General features: G+C 36.9%; 1 protein-coding gene across 1 annotated transcript in view; it reads right to left on the reverse strand.

The window, feature by feature from the left end:
- The window catches only part of USP6NL (USP6 N-terminal like), a gene marked incomplete at its 5' end in the record, with an annotated part of 102580 nt that extends 91435 nt beyond the window's left edge, over positions 1-11145 (reverse strand). The window contains one exon of the mRNA XM_082647573.1: positions 11073-11145. Coding sequence (XP_082503699.1) covers positions 11073-11145 — 73 coding nt within the window. The remainder of the gene's footprint in view (positions 1-11072) is intronic.
- Between the last annotated feature and the right edge of the window lie 3175 nt (positions 11146-14320).

Here is a 14320-nt window from a genome sequence, read left to right on the forward strand (position 1 = left end):
AGCATTTCTACAGAATAGAGTCATAGATTTGTACTGATGGGCCAGATAAAACACAACCTTTAATTTTGATAAAGAATATCACATTGCCCATCAAAAAAAGTATACCCATTTGTTCTCTTACAAACAATGTGTTAGTACCTTTTACATAACACAGGGCATTATTCATATTTTTTAATTTCAGGGTCTTAGGCACACATGACACTTCATATCTGCACTCTCCAACAAACTTTGCTAGTTGCCTATGCAATATTTCCACATCTTCCTTACTAAGAGAACCCCATATCTTTTCAGCAAGAATGTTTCAAATAAAAAACTGCTTGCTTCCCAGGCCCCTTTGCAGCTGCTGGTAGCACGTGACATAATTCTAGCTGACGGTTTAAGGAAAAGTTTTTGCTTCCCTTCTGCAGGTGACACTCATTCTGGATTTCCCCCTTTCCTTTTTCTTCTGGCCTGGCTCTTGCACCCAAATATGGAGAAGCAGCAGTTATCTTGCCAATATGAGGACAAAGATTGTGTGTGACTGAGGAGAAAAATGAAAAGATCTGGGTTGCTCAAGGCATTTCTTGCCCACTGTACCTGCCATACTAGCCACCCTGGACTGTTCCAGCCATTCTGCCTGCTTTTAAATTACTTGCATCTAAACATAATTCTAACAATAGTTGTCTGATTATCAGTGACATTCAAAATCCTTTCATATGTTAATAGCCATTTGTACTTCTTCTTCCATAACTTGTCTGTTATATCTACTAAATGTCCATTTGGTTGTCTCTTGATCTGTAGACACAGAATTTTATAGAACACAACCATATGGGAACTAATTTCTCAGTGTCTCAGTTTTATTAGGCATTAGTAAGTAAGTTTTGGAGAAATAAAAGTATTGGTCTTTTGGTAGTTTCCTGAAAAACTAGACATCTAGTTATCATTCAATCCACCAATCATATTCTGGATATTTACCTCAGAGAAATGAAAACTTATGTCCACACAAAAAAAACTGTATATGAATGCCCATAGCAGCTTTACTTGTGTTGGTCAAAATCTTGAAAAAATCCAAATATCCTTCAATGGGTAAATGGTTAAACAAACTCTGGTACATCCATACTATGGGATACTACTCAGCAATAAAAAGAAACAAATGATTGATATGAAACAGTTTGCATGGATACTGGGAGGGGGTGGGGAGCCAATCCCCAAAAGTAACATAATATATTATTACATTTATATAATATTCTCAAAATGACCAAATTATAGAGACAAGAAACAAATTAGTGGTTGCAAGGGGTTAGAGAAGGGCAGGGAAGGTGAAGGGAGTAGGACTGACTATAAAGGGGTAGCTTTGTAAGTGACAGAACAATTCTGTATCTTAATGGTGATGGTGGTTACAAGGATCCTATATATGTGGTAAAGCTGCATAAACTATACACCACACACACACACACACACAAGTGCATATAAAACTGGTGAAATCGGAATAAAGTCTGTGGGTTGCATCAATGTCAGTATTTTGGTTTTGATATTCGACTATCATTCTGTAACGTTTTACCATTGGAGGAAACTGGGTGAAAGGTACACGGGACCTCTCAGTACTGTGTTTTGCAACTTCCTGGGAATCTGTAGTTATTTCAATTTTAGTATACGTGCTGCTGAAGCAAGCACTGTAATTGTTTCAAAACTTTAAAAGTATTTGGTCCTATTTTTGAAAACCCCATAATCAATAAACCCTTTCTCACTTTTCAATGTTCTCCCAGCAGAGTCTGGGTAACCTTTTTCCTTCCTTTCAATTCCACTCCAAGCCCCTCATTTTTTTTTTTTTTTTTTTTTTTTTGCGTTACGCGGGCCTCTCACTGTTGTGGCCTCTCCCGTTGTGGAGCACAGGCTCCGGACGCGATGGCTCAGCGGCCATGGCTCACGGGCCCAGCCGCTCCGCGGCATGTGGGATCTTCCCGGACCGGGGCACGAACCCGTGTCCCCTGCATCGGCAGGCGGACTCTCAACCACTGCGCCACCAGGGAAGCCCCAAGCCCCTCATTTTCAGTCAAGGTTTCACATGACAGTCAGAATGCACGAGAAAGTCACTGCTTCTCCCACCCAATTCTGTACACAGACAACTCCTAGATGCTGAGAATTCAGCCCATGGGACTCCAGGACTATCCAGTACAACCATTCCGAAAGTCTGTCCTTGATACTTTTTATTGCTCACTTTACAGAAAGATAAGGGCTTTCTCACAATTATTTAAAATGTAAAGGAATATTTAAATGTTCTAAAGTAGTAATTTATTAGATTAGCCTAAGTCACATTTTCAAAGTACAGCTTCTATATTGTATCAGATGTTTTCTGGGTAACTGCAGTGATGAAAACAGCAGATGTTCAGGTAATAGTCATTAAAAGATGACCTTTATTAATCACTGCATCTGGTGTCTGCCAAATGGGAGAGAAACAATACTTAAGCAGCCAATTTTTAAAGGGTAACAAGTTATCTGAATGAAGATATTGCAGCACTTCTAAATTACATTTAAATTATATCAAGACAGTGGTACAAACAGTTAATTCCAAGTAGCATTCTAAGCATAATAAGTCACTGTAAACCTAATTGTTCTCTAGAGAATGTTTATAATATTTACTGGGGGCTTCCCTGGTGGCGCAGTGGTTGGGAATCCGCCTGCCAACACAGGGGACATGGGTTCAAGCCCTGGTACGGGAAGATCTCACAAGCCACGGAGCAACTAAGCCCATGTGCCACAACTGCTGAAGCCCGCGCTCTGCAACGAGAAGCCACCGCAGTGAGAAGCCTGCGCACTGCAACGAAGAGTGGTCCCCGCTCGCTGCAACTAAAGAAAGCCTGCGCGCAGCAATGAGGACCCAACGCAGCCAAAAATAAATAAATACATAAATTTATTTTTTAAAAAATCTACTGGGCAGTCTGTTTCATTAATAAAATAATATAAAGTGAGAATTGAGTCCTCTCAATAATTAGGTAACTGATTAAGTATACCAATTACCTATTACCCATAGGTGTATTCATCACTTTGATGGTAAGCTACAGAGAAACAAATACCAGACAAGCTCACAAACCACTGCATTCTTCAGAACTCACTTTTCTCCAAAATGATAAATGAACTGTGGTCCTTGTCCTCAAGAAGCTCACAGTGTAATGAAGCCACAGCACTTTGAAAAGTAACCAGAAGTACCATGTTATAGGGTAACAAGTAGTGATATATGCAGAGGGAGACTCTAAATCATTCCCAAGTAGAACCTGGGGCCTCTGTCCTACAGTTCCCAACTATCCCCCAGGCCCCCTCCAAAAAACCCAAGACCACAACACAGGATAATAAATCAAAGTCTCAAAGATGTCTGAGTTACCTCCAGTTATAATGCAAGACCATTTATGTATGAATTTTATTCACATTACTGGCTTTACAATATCCACTCTTTTCTCCATCAACATAATACAAGGCAACTTGCACAACATAAATGCAATATATGCAATCCAAAATGCAGCTATCCATAGATAATTATGGATTTGCCACTGATGTTATATATTAAGCAACTTGTAGTAACAAATGGGAATTCTGTATGACCTTGGACCACAAGCACACACCATTCTATGGTAAGAGGTTTAGAGTTTTTACACTTTTTTCCTCATATGGAGAAAATAACCTGTTTAAAGTGAAAAACTACCTAATTGTACCTAAATGTCATTATTATAGAAACATAAAAACTAAGTTTTGCTTTTTATAATACATGGTACTTTTTTTCCTTTTGAGTGACTTTTTTTCCCATTGTTACATTCATGTGATAAGCATTTGCATATAATCAGGAAAAACACAGAAAGAAGCAACAAACAGCAGACCAAAGAATATGGGAGATAACCCAAAGAAATGAGTAAACCAAGATAAAATCAGCATCCTTTTAGAAAACGTCATCCAGAAAATCACCAAATTCGTCACCAAATGGTGCTTTACACGGCACCACCATGCTGCAGGGTAGTGACTACCATGGTGAGAACCACTGTCCAGACCCCTCCCCACTGAGACAAGTACAGCCCAGTAGCAGAGTCTTAAGAGATGGAGCACATTTCTGATGCTGACATCACAGATGGTGGAATGGATTTTGAAGTCCCTTCACTTCAGAGATGACTTGAATAACTGTGTTTTGATATTAAAAGAAATACTGATTGCATTTCAAAAACAGAAGATTCTTTTACTCAACCTGAACATATCCTGAGCATTTACTAAATGCACGGATAATACTGCTACACGTTCTGGGAGAGCTTATATACCATTTGAAGAGATGAAACCACCACCATTAAATATTTTTAACAACAAAGGCAGTGATTAACTGAAAAATGGAACAAAGGGCTAGAATTGGATGGCAGTGAAAATGAGTTGAGAAGGGCAGGCTGGAATTCCCAAAATGCCTGACAAAGGAAACTGTGCTTCACCCTGAAAGCAGTGAGCAGCACTCCCAATGAATTTTTAAGCCAGAGTGCATGACAGAGACATTACTGTAAATTGCGGCTAAATATAAAAACTCAAATACAAAAACTTATCCAAGCAGGTTGGTATATATAAATTTTTTCTCAAAAGGGCAATAAAACATACATAAAAGACAAAAAGATAATCACTACACATTAATAAGTTATGAAGCATAACAAATCTGAACACGATGAACATTTGTTTATTTGACAAACACATACTACGTGCCTGCTGCTGTTCTAAGCACTTTACAAATGTTGACTCACTTAATCCACATTAACAACCACAGGAGAACTTCTGTCCAAGTCTACATATGAGGAGACTGAGGCACAGGAAAATGAACTAACTTGCCCAAGGTCACATGGCTATTGAGGAAATGAACCCAGCAGCCTGGCTCTACAATCTCTCCAGCGCTGTCTAACAGGACTTTCTGTGATGTGGCTGTCGAGCACTCAGGATGCGGCTAGCGTGACTGAGGTACCGAATGTCTTATTTTACTTAATTTTAATTATTTAAGTTTAAAGAACCACATATTAGTGGCTAGTGTAGCACATTGGACGGAGTTCAGACTCTGCGCTTCATTACAGCAGAGCACTGCATTACTGACAAGCAAGAGAGGAATGCTAGTCAGGGAGTCCACTGCATTCAATTTTTAAAGTTTAAACAATTCAAAGAAAACCTTTCCAATAATTTAGTTTCAAGCAACAAGTGATTGCAAAATTCACTCTTTACTTTTTAAATTCTTCGCCAAAGTTAAGACAAAGATACACTGGGTCTATGAGCTAAATAAAATGGACCCATTTTTCTTTAAAATAATATTTAAAACAAGGTTATTAAGATCTGTACATACAAGTATATTTCCCTAAAACAAAGTTTTGATAAAACTTTTCTCAATTAACTTTGCCCACAAGACACGTACAACTTTGACGTCCAATATTACAGAGCTAAATGTAAAGAATAAATTCACTGCTTAAAGTTTTCCAAGTACAAATGAACCAACACTACAATAAATATTAATAAACATCAGTATATTGAATCTGACCATTGTCCACAGAACCCTGTACACTGTCTCAGACATAAACACCTACAAACAAGCTATCAGCCATCTAAGTGATCAGGACTGCAGCATCAACAATAATAACAATAATAAAGATAACAAAACCAACAAAAATATTAACAGCAGCTTACATTTAGCCCTTACTAGGTGCCAGCCTGTGCAGGGTCCTTCCTATGCCTTATCTCAATCCTCACAACATTCCTGTGAAGTACATACTATTATTATCCCTACTTTTCAGATAAAGAATCTGTTGCACAGGGAGGTTAAGTAACTTGCCAAAGGTCACACAGCTAATAAGTAAGTGAGTAGCAAATCCAGGGCTGAGACCCAATCAGCCTGACTGGGTATCCATGTTCTCAATCAGGCTCCCCGTGCTGCAGCTACTCACAGAGCAGTAAATTGTGGGAAATCTCTAAAAGCTCTTCATAATTAAGCCAATTACACAACCCAATTTACTCTGTGTATGTGTTTGTTCAGAAAGAGTAGATATAGGCAGGCAGGCATTATGAATTTGATGTTTTAATCTAAGAGGCTACCACGGAAAAACAAAAATGGCTTTAAGAAAACCAGTAGAGTATGAATGTCAGGGCTATATGAGGTCTTAGGGAACAAGTCATCATATAATAGATGGAAAACCCTGTGACACAAAGACACTCACTGACCTGCCCAAAGTTGCATGGTGGTATGACCAGATCACAGGTTTTCTGGCTCCCAAATCATCAATGTCCTACCCACTATATTATTGTAATGGCCACATGTCTGTTTTAACTTGGGATATAGGCTACTCCTCATTAAGACTGCCCAACCCCAGCACCGAACAAAGTACACTGTAATGGTGTTTGAGGTGCCTTTAAAAGACACTTTTTTTTTTAACCACATTGGATACCATACTACTGAGGATTGCTTTGACCGTGAGTAATAAACCAAGAAGTCTAGCAGTAAGTCAAACAACTAAATAAAGTACACTAGATGCTACGACTTCAGTTTCTCAAGCTTAAACAGTCAACATGAAGCAAAATATGGGTATAGTTTAAACATAAGCTGAACGCCATTTTCTATCAAACCATTACAAAATATCTTAAAGGGGAATCACACATTTCTCTGTCCATTGTTAGGTTATTAGCTATAATATTTCACTTATCTAACGATCAGTTTATGACAATCTCAACTATCTAAAACACAGCTAAAAAACAGAATGGAAACAAAAATGTTCAGTAAGCCAAAACATTATTTCAATTAACATTTACTGGCTAATTTAATAAATATAATCATAAGGTACAGTAGAATTTTAAACGTGTAGTAATAGAGGCAAAAGCAAAATACTAAGAGAATAAAAAGAAAGGAATGGTTAATTCTGACCTAAAAGGGCAAGAGGAGAAAAGGATCAGGGAATGCTTTTTGGTGGGGGTGGCATTTGAGCCTTGGAGGCTGATCTGTAAGGACTATAGTCACTGGAGAAGGAAGGGAAGGACTTGCCGTCCTGATGGAGCAGCACATCTGGGAAACAGCAAGCATTCTGGTGTCGCTGGCATAGAGGGTGCATGGGGAGATCTAGTTAGTGATCATCACAGCTAGAAATATAGGTGAAGTCCCAATTCCAGGTTTTATGGCAAATTATTTCACAAAATGATCTCAGACAGCAATGGAAGGATGGAATAGAGAGTTAAAGGACCACATACCACTGACCAGTCTTCTCATCTTCTCCCACTATCACCTTAAGAATATTTCCAAACTTCTTCACATGTTTGGCACCTGAGCTCTCCTCCACTATTTATTTTGCTTGAGATGCTTATACACTCTCTTCTTTTCCCCCTAGCTTTTATGCATCCTTTGATACTTAGCTCAAATGAGGGCATCTGTCACTTCACCAAAGAGTTTAATCCCTTCACTCTCCTAATTACCAAATCAGGGCCAGTTCCCCCTTTGGGTTCCCACGACACCTTGTCTACTACAACACCTCTCATACTATTGTAATCATTGACTTTTGTCTCTTACCACCCCCATATGAGTTCCTTGAGGATACATCTCTGTACCCTTTCATCTAAGATGCAGTAAGTGTTCAATGCATGTTTATCAAATAAAATAAATGAGGAGGCTATTTTAATAATCTAGAGGAGAGGTGCTAAGGCATGAAAGTGGGAATGAAAAGGTTAGGACAGATGCCAAAGCTCATATGTTTTACTAACAGGACAGACTTTCAGGGCTTCATTCTAAATCTACTCTTGTTTTTAAAATAATTTTGATAAACATGGTCATCAGGTTTTGTAACCTACAAAAAAATTGTTTCAATAAAGAACCTGAATCATTAAGAAACGATTAATTTATATTTATCATACTTCTATTTAGCCAGATAGAAAAACATGTCATATTTTCAAAACATTTTTGTCCAAATAAACACGAGGCCTTTAAAGGAGAAAACCAGGCTTCTTACTAATACAAAGTTACGATGATTACATTTGTGCCTTATGTACATCTGAATAGACGGTAGGGTTTTACCTCTGGTCTACTCAGTGAGGTGGTTCCTTCCCAATCTAGTCAAACTTGGCCCTGGAGATGCAGGCTAACCAGGTCATTCAAGACGAAAACTGTTACAGTTTATTTTTCCATTTAGCACAGAATCACTTATCCCATTCCTTTCCCTAGTCCACAAGACTAAGTTGCTTTAACTCTGCACATGATGACCTCATGGCAAAACAAACAACTCACTATACTGCCCTGACTATACAAACACCTCTTAGACTAGACTGTATTAACAAATGTATATTCTTCCATTCATTCCTTTACTCAGTAAATAGCTGGGATCTACTATATCCCAGGTATGGGCAGAGATCATATTTTATTTTGTATCCCCAGTGATTAGCAAAGTGTCTTCCAAATAGTGGACACCTGATAAAGGTGAACAAATGAGAATGATGAATGAACAAATGAATGAATACATATACATGCATATTTGACCCTCCATCCCATAACTTTTCCAAAGACCAGTTATCCTTTGCCTAGTCTTCCAAGGCTGTACTACAAAATATCTCTTCCTATCCACTTCAACTACTCACAAACATCAATCACTTCCAGCAGTTACCACAACATCAGCAGAATAGAGTGTGGATCCGCAAAAATTATCCTTCAAATAATGTTACTAGTTCTCTCCCTTTCTTATAGTGCTAACTGTTGCAAAATTCTAAGTTCTTTAAAGAGCATTAGCATGAACTCTTAGCACTGTATTTCACTAAGTTCTGGAAGGCTGGGATACTTGATTAATGTTTCTACTAAGTGACAAAGCAATGATTTGGCAAATATTTTGAAAATTTTGGAGAAAATATTCATGAGTATTCCATAATTTCTCTCTTTCCCCAAAATAATTCTTAGTCATACCCTTGCATCTTACTTAAAATATATTAAGTTTGTTTACTATCTCATACCAAGAAAACTGATGAAAACTTCTCAAACCATTTATCATAATTATTTCATCCTCAATTTTGATACTTCCCCTCACAAATCAATTTTTCCATACTATTTATTAATACTAATGTGAATACAATACTTTGAAATGTTGCCCTCTCTGCAGCCATCCAAATTCATACTATATTTTAAATAATTGAGTTAAAAACTCTCTTCCTATGGGCCATTGTTTTATACTTGTCTGTAGGACTTTACCTTTCTCAAGCAGTTTATCGATGTTAAAAATTGGTAAAATATAACATTATTTTGCAAGAAGACAAAACTAACAGTTAATATGTTTTTGCTAAATGATTAAAAACACCATGAGAATGGGTTTGAAAAAAACAAGCTTCTAAGAAAAATGTCTATGTATAAGCTGCCTCTGTTTTCCCTGGTCATGGAAAATTCTGTCTGAAATATAGGGGAAAAAACCTAAGAGCAAAAACCATTCTACTACGTTAGTTAGTATCTTTTAGTACTATTTTTCCTATATTCATAAGGCATTTCCTGTCAATATGATTACATTATTTACTTGTGTGTGTGTGTGTAAGCATTATGAAAGGCGAGAAGAATATTATTATTCTTTCCCCAGGTATATTCCAAGTAACTATGATTATGACTGAAAACATACAAACTAGAAGAAACATTCCAATAAAAAAAAAATTCTGACTGTCTTTAAAGGTCAAACTGTATGAATCTGACATTTTCAAACAGATTGGGATTAAATTAACTGATTTATATTCTCTTGAAATAGTAAAAGCGAAAAGCTTTTTAAAAAATGCCTAATTGTTAGAATCCTGCTATTCAGAGATAGAAACAATCTTTTGCTTCAGAAGAAAGTGAAGGAGAAAACAGGAGGTAAATAATTGTAAAATATCCTAAATAAGACTAACACATTTTCAAAGGTAAATGACAATAGTTTCTTTGCTTTGTGAGATGCATTTTTGTCCATTTAAATACCATGTTCTTCCATAAAATCAGAACAGACAAGAAGATTTCTAAGGTTTCTTTCAGCTGTAATGTTCCGTATACATGTTACAATATTATTTAATACCATTACCCTAAATCATTTTACATAGGACTTGAGGAATCTCATAAGCTTCACCTTAAACACAGATCATATCAAGTTTTTAAAAAAATCCAAAGTACTCTATATTTTATATCATCTGAGGTATGCTTACGCTAATCATATAAAGACAGAATGCTATATCTTTCATATGAAAAAGCTGGTATATAAATTTATCAACTGACTGATTTTAAACCCTAGATTAAATTAGTGAAATTGCCAGGATTATAAACTTAGCTGATGGCCTACATTTCTTAAATTAATTCCTGTTATTTTGGAGATTTACTATTTCAAATGCTTAAAAAGAAAATATACAAGTATTTCTTCAAAGATGTATCTGCATTAGTTCGTTTTAAGATCTGTAAGTCAGGCATGCAATTAAAAAGATTTTGAAAATGTATTCCAGCATATCCCAAACTGTCACAGGCTATAAATATAGGACTATTTTAAATATAAACAGTGCTGATTAAGCATATATCATGGACAGAAAAAAGCAATTATTCACTGAAAAAGGCAATAAAATCTACCCTTCTTTGACTAAATTCATATTTATTACTATTATTTGTCACTTATTCACATAAATAAGAACCATCTAATTCTTTTGCTCTGCTATAGGCAGAATCCTAGCTTGTTCTCTTCTGATCTCTGCCATGAAAATTTATATTTTAAAGTTAAAAGAGAAGAGGATCATACGGATTATTCTTCTACCTCCAAAATAAATAATGCGAGAGGATCCTTACAGCATGAAAAGTACTGCCGCAGCAGATATTTCATAACCTCTCCTCACTCTTCATACCTTGTAATAAAATGAAATGCTTCTAATTTGTGGTTTAAAAACAGTAATAATGAGGCATGTTCACAATTATGTCATTACCTGATCCTCCTCTGATACCGTAATATATCAGAAGAGCAAAAGCACACAGGATAACTCTAAACTCTATAACTCAAACCAGCTATAGCTGCTCTTTAGGTCGATATTCGTAAAAATCTCTAAGTGCCTTAAAGTGCTCTGATTGTTCATCCTGATGCTGTTCCTACCTTCCTTCACTCTGGCTGCTTTTTGCCTGGATGGTGTCACCAGCTCCTTTACAATCTGCAAGACGTGAATCATTGCTAGTTAACAAGCCAAAGGCTCCAGCTGCTTCCTCCAGGAATCCAACAGGTTTCATCACCGCGAGCTCACTGCATCTCTGCTTTCAGGAAGCTCAGGCACAAGCACGGTTCAACTCCAGAGAAGTACATGCTCTGCTTAGCTCTCCCTGAAGGCTCTGAAGCAGTTAATAAGAAACAACAAAAGGATGGGCTGCATCTTCTTGAAATGATGGATTCAAAGTGATTTTTGCACATGTGAAAACCACCGTCCTCAAAGTCCAAAATGTATGACTTTGCAGAGCATTAACAAGTTATAAACAAAGCAAAACAAAACATGAGTAATCGTCTGTTAAAGCACTAAGCACAGCGAAAACATTTTCTGACAGAAGTCACGACAGGAAAAATAAAGTGCTACGCTATAAATTCTCATATAGTGGGTTGCAGATGCTGTGTGCAAGTTTTTAAAAACACACTCGGAAGCAGTCAACCAAAATACCCTGCACTGTCAAAGCCCTGATACTTTTTTCCAATTTCTCAAAAATCTCATATTTGAAATACAGAAAATAAAATGTGGATAAAAATACAACTTTATCTTGCTAACTCCAAGCTCCCAGATCTGCACAGAAGAAATGGTCCCTCAAAAAATATCCTAAGGATTCCCTGCCCTCCTCTTCACACATGCCCCTGAGGTTCTAGCCCCTGAAGAGAGGTCTCGGTCCTGCCGCACACTGGAAATCCCCAGAAGGGCTGTAAATGCATTGGTCTCACCATCAGAGGTGTGGGCCAGAGACTTTCAAATCAAGTATAACCATATGATTTTTAACAGCCAAGCTGCAACCATGCTCAATTAATATTTAATACTTTTGTCATGTGTTCTAGTTAGCACATAGCAGCCCTTTTCAAAGTAAACCTACAGAGTTAATTAAAAGAGAAAAATGAGCTTCAGGTTCACATTGTCAAATGTTACATTTACTAAAGTGATTCTTCACCAGCAAACTGTTCCTCTTACTGTACTGCTGACTTTCCTAGTTTTCTTTCCTTCCCATTTACTGATATTCTTAATGTATCATAAAATAATAGATCCCAGAGCAAATCAAAGGCAGTTCCTTTGCCTCCACACAGTTAAAGGCTTGCTTGTTATTTTCCCATTTTTCAGTTGGACAACTGAGGTACATGGTGAATCAACTATGGTTGGAAGTAAAACACAGGATCCAAAACCCAAAGGCTTCTGCCTTCTATGACACCAAGTCTCTTCTGTAAAAATGTACAGTTTTGAAATTCAGGGTAAAGTTGTCAGCTCTTCAAAGAAGAGGTGCTGTAAGATGCGCATATATATCTGCCCATAATGTATTCTCCATACGGGTGTTAATTGAAGACATAAGTGCTACAAATCCATGATGGTGAGAAAATATTTGCAAATGAAGACAAAACACAGCAATTATCCTAACTACCTATTATCTTTAAAGAGTTTGTACTTGCAAACCAAATCAAGAGTTCAGATGGGTCAAAGACCAAGTTTTAAACCTCAAATCAAAACTGTTTTTCAATGAATCCCTTTGAAGACCTGAAATAGACAAATCAACATTTAAGTCAAACCCTTCAAATCAAGTTCCCCTAATTCTTTCTAGCCCTTGCCCCATTTCCTAGGGCAGTTCTGAACATGAAACAGGTATTAAGTATCTACTGGCTTTATTTTCCAGTCCTTTGCATGTCCAGCTCCTGAGAAATTACTTCCACTTTTCTGGGAAAGAAATGATGTTTGTGAAAAGTACTTTCTGGTAGCTTTGCTTTCTCTCATAATTTTTCTCTTTCCATGCAAGGAAGGGGATATACAGGACACCATCCTCTCAGTCAACTCTATCTTCCATATCTGATCAGTGAAGAGAGGAATATCTGTATTCGTGTTTCCATAAATTTCAAGTATCATAACTCCCTATTCTCACTGATATCAGTATTGGTTTTGAAAATGAAAATCATATAATGATCAGTTTGAACACACTGGTTCACCACTTTTAGCCCTTAACTTCTGCTAACCTACCAATAGTTTTTTCTTGTTTCTCTCATTCGCTTCTCATGTTTTTATCACACATTACATCAGTAAAAATATGAGCATATATTCTAATATATGGAACTGAGCTGTACTCTAAAATGTCAAGATCACGAAATACAAAGACAGACTGAGGAACAGTTACAGACTAGAGGAGAGTAAAGAGTCGGGATAACTAAATGGAACACACAATTCCAGATTAGATACTGGACCAGAAAGGGATAAAGGAAAAAATATGACATTTTGAGACAACTGGCAAAATTTGAATACAATCTATAGATCATCAATATTAATTTCCTGACTATGACCATTCCATGGCAGTTATGTAACAGAATATCCTGGATGTTAGGAAATACACCCTGAAGTACTCAAGGGTAAATATCAATACATTAATTTACTCTCTGATGGGGCAAAAATAATATTTATTAGAATGAGAAAGCAAATGTGGTAAAATGTTAACATTTGGGAAATCCAGGTAAGAGAAGATGAGAACTGTTTATGTTACTCTTGCAACATTTTCCTAAGTCTGAAACTATTTCAAAATAAGTTAAATTCTGACTACATATCCCAATATATGCATTATTTTATTGTTTAAAAAAGATATGTATGTGTTCATATTTATATATGTTTAAATCATACAAAACAGTAATTTAAAATGATGAGGAGATAAGTAATATAAGAATTACACATTTGTATATAGGCTGTGTTTCAGTTAACTCTATGTATGTATGTACACATTTACCTAGCTTGCACGTGCATTTTCATACTTGCTTCCTTCACCCCAGAGATCATTCTGAACCCTCCTGTAAGGCAAGTTTGGGCTTACTCTGGCATGGTTAGGCTTAAAAGAATTAACTTTGCCACTAAAACTGATCTGCTGGAGGAGATGCCTGAAGCAGCGGTCCTCCACTCCTACCCCTTTACACAATCTCCCTTCTCCCATTTTACGAGAAAAAGGCCAACCCTCACCCATCTTACTATGGTGCAGAGCTCCAAAGGGTAAAAACATGGCAGGTGGGGGACACAGAAAATTCAGCAGCTCCTTTGATCAAGGCACAAGAAGTAACATCAGCTCATGCAACTGATTAAGATACATGAGTTTCTAATAAGGTATTTGTTTATAGTGAATATCAAATTTTATCACGTT

Source organism: Grampus griseus (genome assembly GCF_964374135.1).
Source record: "Grampus griseus genome assembly, chromosome: 2".
Taxonomy (NCBI): domain Eukaryota; kingdom Metazoa; phylum Chordata; class Mammalia; order Artiodactyla; family Delphinidae; genus Grampus; species Grampus griseus.